The sequence below is a fragment of the Sceloporus occidentalis genome, unplaced genomic scaffold, assembly GCF_023333645.1.
Source record: "Sceloporus occidentalis isolate IW3139 unplaced genomic scaffold, rSceOcc1.0.p SCAF_149, whole genome shotgun sequence".
Lineage (NCBI taxonomy): Eukaryota > Metazoa > Chordata > Lepidosauria > Squamata > Phrynosomatidae > Sceloporus > Sceloporus occidentalis.
In genome coordinates, this window is record NW_028317129.1 from 65058 (window position 1) to 87590 (window position 22533).

Below are 22533 nucleotides of genomic sequence, written 5' to 3' on the forward strand. Positions count from 1 at the left end.
GGCTGCGTATTTTTGTGAATATCTTAGAACTGGTTATAAAACGTGCCACAAAATCAGAAGACGGGCAGAATTAAGTGTGCCAAAGAATAACTGCAGGATCTTGCAGGATAATTTTATATGAAAGACTTGCATGTTCAGTTCTCAGAATCAAACGCCAGCCATAAAAGTCCTATTTATGAGAAATGAGCTTTTACAAACATCTGAATTTATATTAATTGCATTATATATATATATATATAATATATATATACCGTATTTGCTCGATTATAAGACGACCCCCAAAATCAAAATATTAATTTGGGAAAAAAACTAAAAGCCTGAATATAAGACGACCCTATAGGAAAAAAGTTTTACCAGTAAATATTAATGTAAACTAATTTGCCACTCTGCCCCATGATGTGCCTTTTAACCCTCTATATGCCACTTTGCTCCCAGAAATGTCTTATACCCTCCTATATGCCACTGTGCCCCATGATATGCCTCATACCCCTATATGCCACTCTGGCATATAGGGGGTTAAAAGGCATATCATGGGGCTGAGTGGCATATAGGGGGTTAAAATGCATTTCTGGAGGTATATATATAACTGCTAACAGCAATCACACTCCTATCAACCCAAGGCAGCCAGTACATGCTGGAACCTGGGGATGATAGTAGTGGGATTACAGCCTCCCTATGCCATGATACCACCACCCCCCCCTTACACATCCATGCTATCACACACACACTCATTCAAACATTTAAATACTCATTCATTCCATTAATCACACATTAATCACAAAAACCCTCCCCCACCCCCTTACCTGAACTGCAGATCTCTCACTCGAAGACTTCTGCAGGGGCCCGGCTGTGCGAGCAACTTCTCTGGCCCCGCCCCCCAGAGGAAGGAGGGGGGAGGTAGAGTTATGTGACTCTGCTAGCTTCCTGTCCTCCTGCTGCTAGAAGCTGAGACGCTGCTCGCGACCAAAGCCCGGTAAGCAGCCTGGCCCCAGCAGAATGAGGTCTGATTAGAAGACGACCTTGATTAGAAGACGAGGTTTTTTCCAGAGCAAATGCTCTGAAAAATACCCCTCGTCTAATAATCGAGATCGTCTTATAATCAGACCTCAAGTAGGTCTGACTATGAGACTAAGATCCAGATCCCCCACAGCGATGTAAGGGACCTGGCTCCTCCTGTGTTATGCCCCCCCCCCAACTTACCGGTGCTTCTGAGTCCCCAGTGCGTAGTCCGGGCAGCTTGTAGAGCTCTACGCGATTCGCGTAGACAACTTCCGCTGCAGCCGGGAGGAGGTGCGGTTAGCAGCGGGGGTTGTGTGCGTCCATCGCGCAGACCTTCCCCGGCTGTCAGAGAACAGAGTTCCCCGGGGACTCAGAAGCACCGATAAGTTTGGAGGGGGAGGGAGTGTTAAATGGGGGACATAAGGCATTTCTGGAGGCAGTGTGCTCTGTGAAATGCCTTTTAACTCCCTATATGCCACTCTGCCCCATAATATGCCTTTTAACCAGAGTGGCATATAGGGGTATAAGGCAATTCTGGAGGCAGAGTGGCACATAGGGGGTCAAAAGGCATATCATGGGGCACAATGGCATATAGAGGGTTAAAAGGCATATCATGGTGCACAGTGGCATTTAGAGGGTTAAAAGGCATATCATGGAGCACAGTGGCATATAGGGGGTATAAGGCATTCCTGGGGCAGAGTGGCAAGCCTGAGGGCAGATGTGCATAACTGGGGGAGCAGGTTGAAAAAAAAAAAAGGAAATAAAAACAACATTTTTCTCAATCATAGCTTTTATAAAAAAAAAAATGTTCACATAGTTTACATGAATTAACATTTACTGGTAAAACTTTTTTCCTATATGGTCGTCTTATATTCAGGCTTTTTTTTTCCATAAATTAATACTCAGATTTTGGGGGGTCGTCTTATAATCGAGTATATATACAGTAATACGGTATATATATTGGTGTGTGTGTATATGTCTGTATTTAATTAAAGGACGACCCCCCCAAAATTTGATTATTAATTTAGGAAAAAAAGCCTGAATATAAGACTACCCTATAGGGAAAAAAGTTTTACTAGTAAATTGTATGAAAACTATTTTTTCATATTTAATAAAAAATTATGATTGAGAAAAATACATTTTTTGTTTTTTATTTCCTTTTAAGTAGCCAACCTGCCCCCCGGATATGCCTCATACCCGCCTTATATGCCACTCTTACCCTCCCCTGACTTATCAATGCTTCCCTAGACTTCTCCCTGTGCTTCAGATTCCTTTGTGTCTAGTGGGGCAGCCAGAGGAGGTCTGTGCGATGCACGTCGACAACCTCCGCTGCTGCTGCTTCTATGAATGAGCACTGACGCTCTGTCATAGAAGCGCCAGCAGCAGTGGGGGTTGTCTGGACGCATTTCACAGACCTCCGCCGGCTGCCAGAGAGGAGGATCCGGGTTCCCTGCAGCACTGCGGGGTATCTGGATCTTATTCTTGTAGTATTGCAGAGTATGCAGTGATTTTTTACATCATGTCTACTGGACTAATACGGCTTCACCCATTTTATGTATAAAATATATATATAATATATATATATATATGTGTTTGTGTGTAACTAAGGACAAGGTCTCTTTTTCCTTTGAAACCAATAGGTCACACTACAAAGTCTTGGAATGCAGTTTCTTCTGGCTTTTCAGATGTTTTCAGATCCTTTTTTTTGTGATAAATACATTTTCAAACTAGAATACATTTAGCAACACAGGAATGATGCTGATGTTGGGTCACAGAGGACTCCTTAAAAACTTCTTTCTGGACAGAGAGTACTCTTGAAAGTTTACATTTTTGAAAGCGTCCTTTAAATATTTATACTTGTATCAAGCATTTCCTGCCGACTTGGCTCAATGTAGACACATTCAGTGTTTATTGATGGACCGCTCTTTTTTTTTGGCCTGGGGAAGATCCATTTCTATTCCCTCTCCGTATATTTAGCTCAGTCTTGCAGATAAAACCATTACCAATCTTTGAACATTATGAATGTATATTTTTGTATTTTATTACTCCCACATTAATGCGCCATCTGTTGTTACTCCTTTTTAACGTCTTGTGGAATAAATATATTCCCTATAACTTGCACCATAGGCGTAAAAGCTGATTCTTTGTACTCTTAGTGGTTGTTATATGGAATCTTTTGCGTTAAAAAAAGCATAAAAGGCTTCCTTTGGTGTATAATTATATTTGGGTTTTTTTGCCTATGGAACCATAAAACGTATCCAATGCTGAAATATCCACACCTACCTGGGGAGTCTTTTATTCTGATTTTATAGCTATCCTTTATATTTTTATACATGTAACGGAGGAGGTTGAAGGCGGAATATACAATAACGGAAGTAGCTATACTTGTTCCTTCAGTAACATTGATCCTTTTTGAGCGTGTGGATAAAAATGAATTATTAAATGAGTTATGGCTGATGTATATCTTGCCTGCTCTGTTTTCTTTAAGACATTTCTTTTATAGAGCTAAGCAGAAAATGAAAAAACTGGACTACTTCAGGACTACTAGCCTTCATTGATTTGAGATCAATGTCTTGTAATATTTTCATACTTTTTTTCCGATTCTACAGTTTTAGCTGGAACAGTTCTTCATTCCACCCACCAGGTAGCATCTGCTTTATAGAAGCCAGATTTTGATGAGCTGTAATATATGTAACAAAAATCTTCAAAATATTTTGTTTAAATGTCATTTGAATCCATTTGGTGTAACTCTAGGGGCCCCCTCCCTTTTGCCCGTTGTGGCTCTGCGTAGCGTTCTCTTGACATTGATATTTGATGTCCTGTCCTGACTCCCACTCGCTGCATCTATACCTTTTTATATACATGAAGTTATTTGTGACGGCACCCTCTCGCCAGACCACTGGAAGACAGGGCAAGGATTGCGTAGCTGCTGGACTGATTGAAACTGAAAGCTCAGTTGTCTGTGTTTAATCCCCTGTATTCTTTGCTTCCCTTGATGTCTGTTCTAGCGTCATCAGTGTTCTGCGGCCATAAATAAGGTCACAATAATGTGTAGAGAAAAAGTTGAAAATGTGTCTACAAATGACATCAACCACGTTTTTTTTGTTGTTTTTTTTTCCATAGTTTCATAGATATTGATGGGTCACAAAGTGACATAAAAAGCCTTAGTAAAATCCACACATCTAACTACACCCCATAAAAAATCCTCCTTTGTGCATCTGAAATGTTTGCTTTAAGTCCGAATCTTTGTCTTTCCCAAACAATAATCCCAGGAACATTTCTCCAACCAAGTAACATCTGAGTACTCCTAGGGGGACCCTTTAGCTGTACCATAAGCATGGAAATTGTATTATGCTGTAGGTAAAAATGCATGCCTTATGCTATATTCATGTGGTGTTGCTTAGCTTGTATACAAAAAAGTCTTGGTTTTACCCCCAAATTAGTTTTGGTTGCATTCATATAATGCTTTTTTTTTTCTTTTCTTGCTATCAAGGTTCACAGATGGGTCAGGGACTCTGGAGAGTGGCAAGAAATCAACAATTTCAGCATGGATACATTGAGTCCAGCTACCTCTCCACAGATAATGGCCAAGGAATAATTGTTGATGAGAACCACATGAACAATTGTAGGCACCTGCAAGGAGGAATGGACATCTACCACCTCCTGAAAGCAAGGAAAACCAAGGATGAACAGGGTTTTATAAACCTAGAAAGGCTTCCCCCAGAGCTAAGCCTTACCATTCTGTCCTATTTGAATGCAACTGACCTCTGTCTGGCATCCTGCGTTTGGCAAGATCTTGCCAACGATGATTTGCTTTGGCAAGGGTAAGTAAAATGTGCCATCTCTGTAACTTGGAAATGAGTGCGGTGGAGGGAGAAGATTGGATGGTTTGGAAAAGAATAAGAAGACCGATTAATGTCTATCTACCTACCCTATTTCCTTTTTTCTTGGTGACGGGGTTTAGTTCCTACATCGAGGCTTTCAACTGTAGAATATGTTCTAGGAATAATGGCCTTAAGTAATTACATTTTTTTTTTTTATATTAGAATGCCATAAAACTTGCAATGCACCATAAAAAAAAAAAATAAAAAAAATATGGACACTTCTGGGACATGAAAAATTCCATGATTTTCTTTTTATTTTCCGATCCTCCTGTGGTTGGTGCTGTCTGGGGTTTTTCTTTTTCCTTTTTCTTTCTTTTAGCGGTTTAGAGACCAAGGTAGGAGCACATAAATATGTACAGTGGGAATCTGTACTCCTAGAAATGGCATCGTCCGCATAATGTCTCGGAGGTATACATCAAAGGTCAATTATGTGGAGCTGAAAACAACCAACATTTAAGTCCATCCATGCTCTGCCCTCAACCTAATGCTCAGGTTACTTACAGTGATTGATGTAAAACATGAATGATTAGGTTCAGATGTGCCTCAAATACCACAGTATATGTGATATTTATTCATAAGAATTCAAGAAATGTGTTTAGGGAAAACCTACATTTCCCAGGAAGATGGAAACATTTATTTAAATTGGGGAAGAAAATACTTTTATATATTATGGAAAATCTAACTTGATATGAAGTGGCCATTTCGTTTCATGATGCCTTTTGGGGGTTATTCATATATGGGTGCAAGTTTCTAGCGGGATCTGTATTGTTTTGTTTATTTGAACACATCATTTTGTTTGTTTTATGTTTCATTATTATGTGTATATATTTTTAGTGTTTTTGTTGCTACTTATACAGAAGTTTCAAGTACTTGAAACTTTGTACTTTCAAGGACGTACAATAAGATGAACCCAGTTCCTCTTCACTAGGATGCAAGTTTTTGCCAGTCCATTGTAATGAACAATTTAAGTGCTAACTCTATGGGTTTCTTGTACAGAACATACACACAAGTTGACATAAATCATCAAAACTATTTCCAGTTGTCGGTTCTTCTTCTTATCCTCCTTCTCCACATAAATCGTGTTTTCAGGGCTCTCCTGGCCAGATTCCAGTGTTGCGTGGTGGACATAGTGCTCCAGCACATCCGTGACGTGTAATGCTGGTGGAAAGTGTGATGTCAAGACACTGGCACACGATATGAGTACAGTATACATGCTGCTACTGGTTTAATTGTCTGCAGTGGTTAAGTGATTATTATTATTATTTATTGTTTTATATAGCGCCATCAGATTCTGTAGCGCTGTACAATGGGTAGACAGGACATAACAAGTAGTATGTAACATAACAAATTGACTAACAGAGACCGCAGGTGAGGAGGGCCCTGCTCAAACGCGCTTACAGTCTAGAAGTGATGATTTGTGTTGTTAACGCCTTAATAAATTGCCATTATTCATTAACACAGCTGATGCTGTGTACACAAATCACACAACCTGCCCAATGAAAATACATGTTTCTCATAAAATATTTTTTCCTATGAAATAAATCAGGTGGGATATTTCAAGGTACTGTACATTGAAGACACCATTATAGTTGGACTTCTCCTTTTGAAAAGAAAACAAAATTCCTTCATTTTTGTTACTGTATCCACCTTTTTCAAGGCCTGACCTAAATATTTAATAAAAATTGGAAAAAAAATATTTTTGGCATGAATTTTTTTTTACTGACATGCTTAGTTCACTATATTCAAAGCTTTGTTTTGAATTTGGAAATACTAATATATATGGATCTCCTATTTTTCTGGCAGCTTGTATGGCAAATATTAGTAGGTCCTAACAAAAGAATCCAATGACTTGTCATTTTGAACAGGCCAAACAAGTTCCTCCATGCCAATCTCGTCATTATGTTGCCTAGACCAAACCCTAAAAAAACAGCCCAAGACCATTATTGTTCTTCCACCAAACTTTACAGTAGGCACTATGCACTCCGATAGGAAGCGTTCTCATGGCATCCGCCAAACCCAAATTCGTCCAACAGACTTCTAGACAGAGATGTGCAATTCATCTCTACTAAGAACACGTGTTACCGGTTCCTGAGTCCAGTGCTTTACCACTCCAGCCAACGTTTGGCATTGCAGATTTTCATCTTGCATGTGCAGCTGCTTGACCATGGAAACCCATTTCATGAAGCCCCCACCCGTCCTTTGTGCTGATGTTAATGTTTTTTTTATATACTCTTCAGCACTCATCATTGTTGTTACTCCTAGACACTTCCACTTCACAATAATTTCTAGTGCCAATATTAGTCTATGGAGATGGCTGCCTATGCGCTTGATTTTATGGGTGTGACTGAAACGCCTAATCTCAATAATTTAGGAGTGGTGTCCGCATACTTTGGGTCATATAGTGCAGCTTTTCCCCTCCACCTTTTTTTTTTTTTTTTTTTTTTAAATTATTAACCAACATGAAAAAAGATGTATAAGTTCTTTCTTTCTTTCATCCCACGAATGCTTTTCATATATGTAATAACTTAAGTAAAATAAAAAATGAATGGTGGGTGAAGGGATATTTTCTATAGAAGTCTATTTTGCTCTTGTGAAATATTTTTGGCTAGTATTGCGAATTTTTATTTTTATTTTTTTTCTTCACCATCCATGCCAACAAAATCAAAAAGCTATGCGGAATCGGCTCTTGTACTCAACATGTTACATCTGTTTTAAGTTACCTCATTGTTGGTGAGAGAAAAATGCCCCTATTAATGATGTCCAAACATGATGAATTTTATTGTGAATTATCGATTATCAGTAGCGTGTTCACAGGGTCGTGTTTCTTCCCATTGCAACGTTTGAGCTTTCATCATTGGGTAGTCTTTGAACTTCAGGATCTGACATGAACATGTTTCCATATTGCCTCATGTTAAATCAGCTTCACATGCCTATATTTAGCAGTTTAATCCATAGGTTTACAAAAAGTCGTTTCATGGAATCATACTTAATCTGCTAGAGTTACTACTGTCAACCACAATAGAAAATGAGAAGCTTCCCCCAAAATGCGTAAATCGGAACTAATGTGAATTGGTGTTGATAACTGTGATTGGTTATAGAATATAAGACCCCCTAAGACTTCTCTTAAGCAGCCTTTTTTTACATAAAGTTTGGATAATAATCTAGAAACACCTTCCTGTACATAAATAATACCAGGCACCATCCTAGAACATATGCTAGAACATGCAGCTGTCGATACATGGATTTCTTTATTATCCAACGGATACGTACCATCTGGTCTCAATACACAGCGCAAAATGTCCGGCACAGTGTTTTGATCCTGTAAGCTATATAATTATTCACTCAATTTCGTTTGCTCTATATTTCCTGGTTTTTAAATAGCTGCTTTAATGTAGTTATTCCCTCTCCTTAACTCTTTTTTTTTTTTTTTTCTACTGTTTTTTTTTCCCACCCGCCCCTATTCAATGTAATTTATTTTTTTTTATATATTTTTTATTATTATTATTTTTCTACTATTTAACCTCTTACAGGACATAAAATTAGTTTTACGTGAACAGACCATGGTTTTTCTAAGATATGTTAGCGCACGTACCCTTTTTTATTCTTTGAAATGTGACCATTTAAGCACAAGATGTTTTCAGAATTTTATTTCAAACAGCATGTTGATTAACTGAATGAAAAAATAAGTCTTGACTAAATTAGGGGATTATTTATTAATATTGTTATTCGAGTTGTGAGCCTTAATATGCCTATTCAATTCCAAGCATCGTTTTGTTGTAGTCCCAGCTAGAAAGACTTATTTCTTTGTGTTTGCTAAAGTGAAACCTAAAATATCTTTCTACTCTAAACCATGGACATTTTATTGTAATTCTTTATTTTCAATATAATGTAATATAACCGCTGAGACCGGTATTATTTATCCCATAATGAGGTGTTCTAGAATGGAGTGCTAGCCATTCAGAAACGTGAGCTTTAAAGTATTATCGTTCACCCCTGTTAGTCGCCACTACCCATTTAATAGCCGCAGATTCCACATCTTGCCATGGCTTTTAACTGTATTAGAGGAGGCATTGGGTACTCTGTGGTGTTCATTATCATCTAAAGAGCTAGTATTCGATTATTAGAAGGAGCGACCGATTCCTAGAGCCTGACTATAAGGGTTTTTTTCAGCAATAAGAAAATGCATGACTATCTTTCTTGTGTGTTTACCCATCCTCTTAGGAAGCATACCTAGCAGCGCAGTCGTGGGATGGGGGAGCACCGGGGCGGGCAGAACATAGCTGATTAGGTGGAAAAACATGGACCAGAATGGATGCAGTTTAGGGTAGCTCCACCATGTAGCTATGGTCTTTTTTTAACCATATGTAATTTGTGTGTCCTGCTGGTGATAGAGAGATTAGCTGCCATTGTAGACCCCTGATTTTACGGTATATAAAATAAACCTTTCCTCCAGTCCCTTTTTAATCTTAAAATTCTGTCACTTTAAATGGTATGTTCCTTTTTTAGTTTATTACTAGTAGCGGATTTAAAAAAATCATAATGTTTTGACTTAGCTGTGTTTTTAGCCCTGTTATCTTAGCCCATCATACTGCCTGTGGTATACAATAGCTCAGTCTTAATCACTCAGCCAGACACTGTGACCAATGAAAGTTCATGGAGGCAACAGTTTCCTTGTACGAGCAGGACTTAAATAGCACTGCCATAAAGTGTCATCTCTTTGTAGTGTTTCAGTAGGGAACCCATCAAAAACATTGATAAAGGAAAATTTAATGTAAAAACGGTTTTCTGTCAACGCGCTGTGTTTTATACTCGAGGAGAGAGATATTTTTCCATGGCACTTACGTTTTAAGTATCTCTCCCATCAGTGTGGAGCAGTTACCATAGCAACCAATAGACTGTTCCCGTTAGAGTCCTCCATCAATTTGTACTACCATTTGCTTTATAAATACCTCCAATAATACATGGAGAGCAATAAAGAATATATGAAGTTTAACTTTCAATAGGATAGTTATACTAGTATGTGATCTAAAGTGACATTCCCATGAGAAAGCTATAGTGCGGAATCCTATTTTCATTCCTAAGTTACAACAAATGTTTCATACAAAACAGTATAAATTACATTTTTAGTCATTTGTTCGATGTGTTGAAGTGTGGTAGATTTACCAGTCCCTGTGTCTTTTGGTGGGGTTTAGTGCTTCTCCCGAGATGAGATTCATTGTGTATTCCTGAAAATTACATCCAGTTCTTCTTGAGAACAAAGCAGATCAAAGGAGTCCGCTGAAGGCACATTTTCTCGTTCCCCATATGGTTTGAGTATCGTACAGAGTCTCCAAATTATGATTTAAGAATGTGATTGTGATGTAGTTTCTTGCAACACTAGTTTTGAGATCCTCACAGTAACGTGTGTGTGTGTGTGTGTGTGTGTTCGGTGTGTGTGCGTGCGCCACACTTACTGCCCCAAGAGAAAAAGAAAAGCAGCCGCCAAGGGCAAATGTTCTTGCAACCCTGTCCTTCTGTACCGCATGATCCCGAAACAAAATTGCTTCCTCATGACATATATATATTGGGAAGAAAACTAATTTTCTAACAGATTTCTGCATTGCCATAACCGGATTTTGTGTTTCTTTTAGATTATGCAAATCAACTTGGGGTCATTGTTCAATATACAACAGACGCCACCCTTGCGGGTTTTCCTATCGAAATCTCTACATGCGCCTGGATGAAGGAAGTCTCACCTTCAATGCTAACCCGCATGAGGTAATGTCTGGCAGGCCGTTCATCCTTTTAGTACCTGGCTATACTGTACCTTCGGCGTTCTCTATAACATTATAAAAGGGGCAGGGGGGCCGGCTCTGCAAAGGTTTGAGATTGTGGTTGCATCCCACCTGCTGTTGATGTTTGAGGTCCCAAGATTTTGATTTCCAAGCATTCTCGCCTATAGAACACAGATCATTTTGGATAATAACACAATTTACTCTTTTTAGTTCTCCATCCTTCCTGACATTCCGTTCAACAATAGCATTTACTCAGAGTTTACGGATCTAATTTAATTTTAAATATCTTTAATATTATCCATTTAAAATTGAAGCAGATTCAGCCTTACGGCTTCCATATACTCTCTTGGGGATATTATCGGATACCTTAACACGGATTTATGTTTTCTTCATCCTCTGTGAAGTACCCATAGCTCAATATGTGTTGAATAACGGATTATATCCAATTCCACTTAACAGAATTTCTATTTTCTTTATCTACTTCTCAATTATTTCTCTTTGTCTCCTGTTACATGCAGATCTAGTAATAATTGTTAGATCGCGTCTATAGATCTGCATCGCGTATTCTTGTCACAAATTCACAAATCTATGCATTTCTTGAAGTTTGTGGGGGGGGGTTTTCTTTCTTTTTCTAGGGAATTGAATATTTTTTATCCAGAGGGATACTAAACGATACACCAAAAGAGATAGCAAAGTTTATATTTTATACAAGAACTCTAAACTGGAAAAAGCTGAGGATATATCTTGACGAAAGGTAATTGTATATAATTATATAATATTATTATGAAATGCGTTTGGCTTTAGAAATATTATTTACTAAAGAATAATTTGCTGAATTTACAATACTCTCATAAGAAGCTAGGGGTATGTTTTAGTGGGTCGTAAAGTAAGATGTAGCGTCACATAAGCACCTTGGTGATCTACATCTTGAATGTCGCTGTTCTGTATGGTATAGTATTAATATAATATTAAATATTTTGGACAGCAGCTTTGCAAAATTAGAAACTTTTTGAAATTTGCATAATTTTTTCCCTTTAGGAGAAAGATCAAGTTCATGCTCGTAAATATAGTATATATAATACAAATGCTGAACTTTTTACATAGAAAATCTTTACTCGTGATATATGTTTATGATTACATTTCTTAATATATGCCTCGAAAAGTTTTATTTTGAGTATGTTGGTAATATTTCAAAACATAATGTTGAAATTTTATATATGGTTTTTTTTTTTTTCCCCCCCCACACCAATCTAAGACGAGATGTATTGGACGAACTTGTGACTCTACACAATTTCAGTAACCAGTTTTTACCGAATGCACTGAGAGACTTTTTCCGGCACATACACGCACCAGAAGAGCGAGGGGAATACCTTGAAACTCTCATCACAAAATTTTCCCACAGATTTTGTGCTTGTAATCCTGGGCTAGCACGAGACCTTGGCCTTAGCCCTGGTAAGGATGGTCGAATGTTTATACGAAGCCAGTTCGTAAACTCTGTTAAAACTGATGCATGTGACAACTAAATCTTCATTTGTTTTCAAGCAAAGCAAATAGTTTTGATCGGTGGCAATGGCTAGCAAAGTAATTTGACTGCTAAACTCATGCATTGTGCTTTCTTTATTATTTATTTTTGTATGGGTGTGTGTGTATATATGTATATGTGTGTGTGTGTGTGTGTGTATGTGTGTATATATGTGTATATATATATATATATATATATATATATGTGTATATATATATATGCACATTGTTCAAGAACAGCAAATTCTGTCCATTTAAATAACATCAAATGGATCAGTGTAGACATTGTTAATGTTTTAAATGACTATTATTGCTAGAAATGGCTGATTTTTAATCAAATATCTTCATAGCCGTACAGAGGCGCTTTAGCTGCAACCATCGCTCCTGTGTTCCAATGGCACGTCGTGTTCACTGATCCAAGTTTAGGTTTAAAAGGCTGATTGATCATATGAAACCCCTTTTGCAGTTGTTAGCACTGCTCTCATGAAAACCGCTAAGGGACCCCAAACTTTTGAGTGGTAGCATATATATGGTGAAATATATATTTTTCCCAGTTTAAAATCTGGAATAAAAGTCAGGAAAGGTGATGCAGCCAAAACATCACCGGATGTCTAAAAATATGGGCCAAGTAATTGTTGGTCACGTTCCTAAGTTTTTGGAACATAGTTATTTATTATATTCAGGAAATTGTCGTTTGGGCAGCTGCGGTCCATACTAGGGAAGTATTTACACATTTATTTACTATTTATCACATTTCACCTAAGTAGCACGTATTTCTTTAGGATTTCTTTTTGTTCTCATTTTTATATTCAGGAAATCCAGTTTGTTAACAAGAAGAGATTGCCTCATCATGTCCCGTAGGGAATATATATTTATAAGCCCCCCCTATTTTACATTAGACAGACTTAAGTGCCATCACAGTCCTAATTCTTGCCTCCTAAACTGGGACACCATTACTAATGCATGTGCACACACAGGGGTTAATCTGAAATCCTGAAAATTAAACATTTTAGCATTACTTGTGCTTTAACGAAGAGAAAAAGCTTTTGAAAGCTCATAGAAAAGATGTTTTAATAATAATTAAATAATTTAGAAAATTAATAATACAGCCCTGCATTAACCATGTGCTTCGTATATCCAAATTATTTTAGAGAGAACTTGATGAAAATGGTAGTCCTTTTTATGGATTATTAGCCATTATTCTCATACCCATACCTCTTATTGCTGAGAAGATGGCTATAACTAACATTTTCAGAATAGCGTTAAAAATTACATTTTGTCTTCTACTATTGTAAAGCAGCAGTCACAGTGAACACGGGATAGCTATTTATTTATTGTTGAAATACATTGTCCTCCTGGTAGCAGAATAACTCACCGGATTCTATTAGAGAGACGCAAGGCAAATTTACATATGTGTATATAATATCATGTATATGAGCGGTATCTGTAAATGCGATTGTATCATAGGCACATCAATTGGCTTTCAGTTGACTCGCTATCCCTCCTTTCCTTCCTTTGGGAGCTGAGATAACATAAATTCAACTGTAGAGAAAGTGAAAACATATGCTGGAAGCAAAAGGGTTGAATTTAAAAATTATTACTCGTAAAATAGTCCAAAGTGACGGCTTGCACATACCACAGATGATCCTTGGTCACTGTGCCAAATTTGGCAACTATTAATTCTTCTATAGATAGTAATATTTAGTAACTAAATCGGTTGTTTAGGACAGAATAATGCCCCAGGTACTGCGATGCACAGGAGGAGCGGGTGCAGATTGTTTTGGATTGTGTTATGTTTAATCCTTTTGGTGTAGTTGGGTGTAATTTCATGTCTAAATCTTTCCCAATCAGCAATATTCTCATTCAGAGTTTTGACTGAGAGACTCGATGCAAATATTTCCGTTTCAATTCCACAATACATTGTGCTATGGTGAACGCTAAAAAAAAAACGGGAACTGTCAGTAAGAGGCCTAAAAAAAATATATATTCCCATAGAATTCTTGGGCTGTGTCAGTGCCATTGTGGTCTTGGGCGCATGGACACACAGCTGTAATAAATGTACTATGTATCCTGTTCTCAGCACTTTGGCGCAATCTAAAATCGTTCAAGTGAGGTAATCATTCAGCAAATGTAAAGGTGAAAGTTTTTGCAATGGCGCTTGTCATTTTTCATTGACATGTACAGTTTAACAGAAACATTATTGAGCGTCAAAGACATTTAACCTCTTAATGACAAAGCCCGTACATGTACGGGCTCAAAATGCATTGTTTGCAATGTGTTTAGGGAGCGCCCATTGTCCTTAAGGGGTTAAGATATGTAGACCTGTCCATTGGCAATAGAGAGCCTTCTAAGGGGTGGATCTCGTGGCGCGCGGATTTTGTCGTATAGTAGTTAGCTTTTCTCTGTGGGGGCCCGTACTACCTTTTTTATATAGTATATACCTTTTATATATATAGTATATACCTTTTTATGTATAGTAGAACTGTCTTTGCTTCCAGCTCCTGCCAGATCATATGCAAAGTGTTTGGTGTCGTTATGCACATCCGCTTCTCATTATTGTCCGTCTTGCTTTTTATTTGAAATGTCTGTGTTTTTATTTTATTTATTTATTTGCCGTTCTATCTACCATGCTGAATTTTTTAATATTAGTAGCTAAATGCAGCATTAAAATGATTCTTAGTATTGCTGTATGCCTAAACCCCTTCAAGGAATAACGAATCATGTAAAATGTTCCCTCGTTTATTATTCATGAAAGAATTGTTTGTGATTAAACCTTCGGGGGGAAGCATAAAATGAGGGATCTGCCAAGATCTATTTAGTTAACATATTTTCTCCCTAGTAGAAGACTGCAAAAACACTTATTATACTACAGTGAGGCAGAAATACACTGTTCAGAAATGTATATCATAGTTGAAGGCGTCACTGTTACCGCCTCTTACTTTATTGCATTTGAACTGCAATTTTAGATACATTGCTTGCGCCTATTTTCCATTAACGTCACTGTTTTTTGTTTTGTTTTTTAAGATGCAGTGTACGTTTTGTGCTATTCTTTGATTCTGCTTTCCATCGACCTCGCAAGCCCTCATGTGAAGAACAAAATGTCAAAGCGAGAGTTTATCAGAAATACTCGCCGCGCTGCTCCGAACATTAGTGAAGAATTTGTAGGGCATCTATACGACAATATTTACCTTGTCGGCCACGTTGCTGTTTAGTACCTTCTAGAAAAAATGGCAAACTACTACAACTCCAGCTTTCCAAAGCTTTGACAAAGTGGCAGATATGGGGGTTATGTTGGTGCTGGTCATTCTAACCTCTGTCTATAGTCAAATTATGTGTTCTTTCCTCTCTTAGAAATTTACAGTGAAAAATGTTTTTTGTTTTTTTTTAATTAATTGTTTTCTTTTATGTCTTGCACATAACCGTGCCATTAGACTGACCTAGCCATTTATGACTGTTAAACTGACATTACAATGTAGACCTTCAGGGTTTTGGATCTAAACACTAGATTTTTGTTTTGCAAAGCAATTACCAATGCATTTTTTTAACGTCTTCTAATTTGTATATACTAAACTAAAGAGATTTATAATTATAATATAAAATATTAAATATGTAAAGTATTTTAAGTAAAGTATCTGAGTTTGTTGTGCTTTGTAACGGTGGCTTATGAACTAGCATTTAAAGCACTGGGACATGTGAATCTAAATTCCTCTGCGTCAACCTTTCCCACGTATCTGTTATGCAGGGGTACATCAAATTTAAACACAAGTACTTCTAGGTTGGCATGAAATAATATGATGGGAAATATCAGTACAATATATGTCTCTGGTCCAAATAACTATTTGTTTTATGCATAGCCTTTGACATTGGTGGTAATGTGAAATATACAATAGAATGCACACGGACTTCTGCGCAGAGAATCCTGGACAGCAGTTTGTCTCCTCTCCTGCTCTCCATTAGTATTCCTCAGGGCTCTAGGACGTCTCTCCTTCTTTATCTACACATCCTCTGGTGAAACACTTATTTCTTATTTTGGATTCCAGTACCTTCACCTTCTCTTCTAACTCGTCTGTCTCTCTAAAATAGCATCCTGGATAGCAACCCACTACCTGAAAGCCAACATCTCCAAGACAGAGCTTCTGGTTAATACCTGTCGCCTCTAGCCGCAATTCCAGATATCTACATTACTGTTTGGAATTTCACAATCTACCCAAACGGCTACCTTGGCAGTACAATCAACTTTGTTTTCTCCTTCAACTTTTACATTCAGTGGCTCAACAAATCCCGCAGCCTTTACGTGCAAAATATCCGTTGAATCATACAAACTGACCTAATATGCGTTTCACAACTCTAAAACATTCTGATCACCTCTGCAGGGCATTATTTTATTCCATTGCTTTTCATTTGCCACTGTGCCAGTCCCTCCACTGCCTACTTACCCGTAAAGCCCTTAACAGCCCTACATCCCTTATATCTCTTCTCTCCAGATACTCTACTAACCACCCTCTTTACTCTGCCCCTGACTTGTACCTCTCGTTAGATGTTATCGCTTCTTCTCATGCATGTCTCAAGGATTCTACCCTTGCTGTTCATATTCCCTGGAATTCATTCATTGGTTTGGTAGTTTAAAGATTCTGTCCCACCTGGTTTTCTTATCTCTTCTCTCTCTCTCTCTCCTTTCTTTGAGATAAAACTCTTTTCACTTCGTATGTTCCATTCTTCACTGCTGGAACAGTGTTTGATTGCTCTACCGATGGCCATTATCCAGCAGTGGAGAACTTTTTCCCCCCAGTCTCACATGGCACAGCTAGATGTTTACACTGCCATGTTTGAGGATTGATTTAAAAAAAGCCTTTAAACTATTGTTCAAACTATGATATTTGTGCATAATAGAAATTAAAAGGCACTACATGAAATGTAATGAGCTTTAAAAGAAAAAAAAACTTAAAATGAATCCAACTTATTCTAACTCTTATCCACCCTATTATCTGGATGAAAAAATACCGAGCAAACTTTTGGAATTGTATACTTTCAGGTCAAAATTGTACATTTTTTTCAAGAGTTGCCAAAAGACTCAAAATATTCCCTCATAACTGAAATCTTCCACCTCTTTCATTCTGTTGACCAGTCTCGAACTCCAGGTCAATAATATATTGCTGGTACCCAGGTTTACACACGATATTCTATATCCTGATCTCATATTTCCCAAATCCATAATAAATAAACATAATTTCAATAGACTGTCATTTTTTTCGCGTTTAAGAAGGAAATATCTTTCTGCTAGTTTAGGGCTTTCAAAAGTTAAGCAACTCGGATAAATACTTTACCGTATTTAAACACCTTATACGTAAACTTCATTGCTGTTAGGGTAATACATATGTTAATTCTCTAAATTAAAGGGTTAAGTGATTTCTTTTCAGCAGGTCCTTTGAATGAAGCCTTTTTTTGCCCCTTTCTGATCACGCAAGCACAATTATTGAGACAAAGGACAGACATAGTGGATTTCCTGCGTCTCCCATGGGTATGTTTTGCATAATGGGAGTACTTTAAGATTCTTCACAAGAAAAATGGTACTTTAACAATTTAGGCATCACCTTAAATAAGAATTCAAGCCCTGACATTTTATTCTATTTTCCCTGAACTGTTTCAAATAAAATCAGCAACTGAAGGAAGAAAAAACATTTTCTCTGTGTAAGAACACCCAGTTCTTTTACTTATAGCCCTCTAAACATTTAAAATTTCACTGAGAAAATAGAAATTGGATTCTCATTCTTTCAGTTGGAATTGACTGCAACCATTAAAAAAAAAAAAAAAAAAAGGAAAAAAATATTCTCTCCAAAAATAGAACATGATCATTTTATTCGTTATTTTTTTTTTAAATGTAATCCGTACTCCGACAAAGGTTTATTTTTCAAAAAGTTGAGGAATGTTTTTCTTCTTTTCTTTCCAATTAAGGTGAAGAGCAAAAATAAGAAAGGGCACACAATCTTCTCAAAGGGAAGTTGTAATTGTAAATGTTGGCTTTCTTCTTGCCATTTGGAGACAGGAAGGTTGGATTTAATTTAAAATGATTAATGAGATTTTCTCAGACTCTCTGCCTTCAGCATCACTGCAGTTTGTCAGCACAACAACTTGAAACAGCCGGACGCCGCTCTGTCGCCCAAAACAGTATACTAGGAGAAAAATAAACTGTCTAACTGATGCCAGGTACATATCAGTGGTATTGTCTCAATGTCGTTGACAGTTAAAGTCAATAGGCCTTGCTATCAAACCTTATTACTCAATCTGCTATTGGCTTGCAATGATACAGTCTCTTTACTTATCTATTAAAATTAAAAGAAACATATCATGCTTCTGTATTTGATATATTTTCATTTACTGTAATATTCATTATTGTTAGCATTTTACTGATCTGGATCTCCCAATCGGGAAAAAGAATTTTATGTTTTATATATATATATATTTTTTTTTAGAAGAGTTAGTGAGCAATCAAGAGATTGTGACTAACCGCTGGCTTGATAGTTAGCTTATCCCAGCCATACATGGTAAGACTGACCCATTGTTCATGTCCATCTCAGATGTCTACAACTTAAGCCTAGTGAATAGCGAATGCATTTTTAGACCATGGTGGATAGACTTCACAGTATCTCTTGCCCAATCATCCATGTTTTTCATAGGCTCCTATTGCATATAGGATTCAGGACGGTTCAGACCTAGGGGATCTGTATTTTATAATATATGTTATAGGTATTAACCCCTTAAGGCCAACAGGCGGTCCCTAAACCCATTGAAAACAATGCATTAAGCCAATTCATTAAAAATAAATATCGCTGCGTCTTAAATCTAAAGTTAAGGAGTCAGAAACATATGAACACGGAAATCTTGTACAGTGCTGTGGAATTTGATGGCGCTATATAAAATAATAAATAAGAATAATCACTCTTAGCTCGGTAACACATAGACTAATATTTTAGGTCTATTGTCTTTGGTTTTGTATGGCACAGTTAAAGTCTATGGTGCCCTTGAAGTGTAAGCCCAACATCTATAACTGGGATATTAAAACCATCATGTTATTTGTTTTTATTATTACACGAGCTTGTTCAGCCAGCCTTATTGTCACCCAGAAACATTTAACTGGAATGATAGGGTGTTACTGGGTGTGAAAGCTCTAAAAAGCTCTGCGCATGTGGAGAAGACAAGAGGTTTTGTCTGTTTGGCATGGTTATCATCCAAAGCTGATTTTATTTGCGACTTCTCCAATAGTGAATAGAATATTGACTTCTTAAAGGTTTAACCTAATTAATGTGTTAATTCATCTTCATTTAGTATGTTACTTTGCTAACATGTTGATCACAGAAAAGAGGCAGCCCTAAAATATGATTAAAGAGTTTGGATGCATGTCCTTGCACAACCAAAAGAAGCAATGTTAACCTTAGCTATGCAGAGTTGAGGTTGTTGATAAGACCACACAGAAGACTAAGGACAAAGTTACACAGAAGAAATCTCGAGAGAGAGAGAGAGAGAGAGAGGCTCCATATTTATCTATTCTGACATACTGTCATATGTCTTAAATTCTTAAACCAATGTAAGTTGCAATTTACTGACACCATAATTAATCCATTAAATATCATCGAGGGAAAATATAAACCAAGTTTTTAGCAGTCGTAAAGTGTCACTTCACTAATGTAATATTGTTAAACTATCAATGACCTTTAGCGTAAGTTGAATTGTCTGCTACTACATGGTTACTTGGACTGGAAAGAGGAATGAAAACATTTTTCACCCAAAATTATGTTGATTTTGTAATGTTATCTTTGCAACCTTGCTACCTTTCATTTATTTAATTTGTAACATGGTGGCGCAACCCCTTTTATTGAAGGAAGCAACATGTGTTTAATGTATGAGTGCCAACCAGGGGAGAATTCTAAGTTTCCATGGTGGTCTGTGAGCATTTCTTATTAAGATCATCATGTGTTGGGCAGCTTTGACATATTTTAATATCATGGTGTGTATGCTGCCAAGAGACCCTGCAGCATGTCTAATAAATGAAATTGCTTAAAGCCCATCTGTTTTCTGGGGATTTTTATAACATCAAGATGTATCCTTGAGACTATTGTGGATATATAAAACAATTAAAAAAAAGCTTAACGTGTTAAAATTAGTAGTACACACGTTTACAAGGTTAAAACAATATTGCTTTTATGTTTTATGTATTTTTTTCACTTGTTATTTATGTTAGTATATTATAAATACCCATGCCATTTATACAATAACACAACAGCCAATATCAGACTCATATGAGCCATGGTCAAGAACATGAGACCTTGACCAACATCAAATAAGAGATGACGGAATCATCTAGACCTTTTTCTGTTACTATAATGGAAACAATATTATCAGACTGCCCTCTTTGAGGTTCTTACTTTAATGACAAGCCAAGGAGGAGACAGGTAGTGTTAAGTAGGTAGAAGCCAGATCACGGAAGATTGTTCCTTAGTCATCTATGTGGGATAAATGTCTGAAATGGTATCCTAGTGAAGAATGGTTCTGGTGCAAAATAACAGGACAACAATTGTACTTTTATTTAACACTCACAAAGGAACATCGTTCAGGGATAGGCCAAGTGCCTGAACAAGGACACCAGTGTCTGTGGCAACGTTTGTCACATTAAATAGTCCACTGCAGACCCCTGTAAATGTCCACCATGAGCAATGTTGGTACTTACCCCTATTGACGTTAAAATGAGCAATGTTTCTTTATTGATCTCTGCTGCTTTAATTATGTCTCAGGAAGCAAAATACAATACACCCCCATGAGGCTGGATCTTCTAGGGACTCTTCTAAAGAGATGACCCACTAAAGAGGGGTGGTGGCCAAAAGCACCACACACACACATACACACACACACCCCCAAGAAGTCTTCAGGGACACAGCTCCACTCTGGCATTTTCGCTGAACCAAATGACAAAACATTGGCCCATGAGTGACGGTGTTAAAAAAATACCCATCACCAGCCATAGGCCTGGGCCTTTGAAAGTCGAGTTAATAAGAGCACCACAACACCTCATACCCTCTTACCTGCACTCATTTTATTTTAACCTCCACAATTAAAGTGCCCTGGGCTATGGCTGCTGGTGGTGGGTTTTTTTTACTCATGGGCTAATCTTTTGTTAATATGTCACATTTTACATGTTTGTTGTGCACATGATGAGTGCTCAGATGGACCTAACTTGGGACCTGCAAAGCATTTGTCATCTTTCCTGAAACCTGACCGTCCTTAAGGCCAGAATACAAACCTTTTTGTCTCTCACAGGTACTCACTTTATCTTAGCAGAAAAGTCACATACCTCTTATTAGATCTTACCAATGCAGGATGGGGACTAAACTGGCTTCTGCAAAGGAATCTGGAACAGCATCTAGAGAACAAGTAAGTATGCTTTTGGTGGGTAAAATGTTACAAACCACAGCTTTATGTAGGTGTGATATATACCTTTTGACAGTATGTGCGTCTTAGACATGTACAAATTGTTATAAGAGTATAAGTGTTTTATTTTTCTAACTGCTCAGTGCAGTGGAGGGCATTTGTCCTTTTCTACCCCCCATAAGCATACAGAATTGCTAGCTGAATTATGGAAGACAGAAACATTGTATCTGCTGAGCAAAAACCGACAAAAGCCAAGCAGCTCTGCAGATTTGGGAGGAGGACTGTTGGATTTTGGTGAAAGAAACATACATGTAAAATAAATAAAAAATAACATGACCGTTCCTTCAACTACCTTTAGTATGTGGAATTCTCTATAAGTATGGCCCCTCTTGTGCAAGTGGGGTCAAATCATAGTAACTACGCCAAAACATGAATGTAATAGCAGTAGAAACATCAAGGTTGGGAAAGCATGGGGAATTTGCTGAAACGAACAGTCCATGTTGTAATAAGATGACGAGGCGTTCTTAAGGTGTTCTGGATGTTTAAAGTGAAGAAGAAAGTAAAAATTGCATATTAAAGTACTTAGTATCTTAATATGCATTCATGTTTAGAAAGATGCATTTTATATTTGTTTTATTGATTTATATAGCGCCACCATACACAGCAGCTCCGCACAATGGGTAAACAGCACATGAGAAGCGGTGAATAATATATTAAATTTGACTTACAGAAACAAAAGGCAAGGAGGCCCTGCTCAAACAAGCTTACAATCTAGAAGGTAAAAACTTTCTGAGGAGCTACATCTATAAGCAATATTTTAAGACATATACAGTATCTCACAAAAGTGAGTACACCCCTCACATTTCTGTAAATATTTTATTATATCTTTTCATGTGATAACACTGAAGAAATGACACTCTGCTACAATGTAAAGT

At 37.3% G+C, this 22533-nt stretch overlaps 1 protein-coding gene across 1 annotated transcript; it reads left to right on the plus strand.

The window, feature by feature from the left end:
• The first annotated feature begins 4500 nt into the window (after window positions 1-4500).
• Window positions 4501-15390, plus strand: LOC149280680 (F-box only protein 8-like). Its single transcript, XM_089500187.1, has 5 exons — window positions 4501-4823; window positions 10514-10640; window positions 11293-11411; window positions 11913-12109; window positions 15203-15390. Exons 1-5 carry the CDS (start codon window positions 4501-4503, stop codon window positions 15388-15390), a joined length of 954 nt encoding a protein of 317 aa, XP_089356313.1.
• Window positions 15391-22533: the final 7143 nt, after the last annotated feature.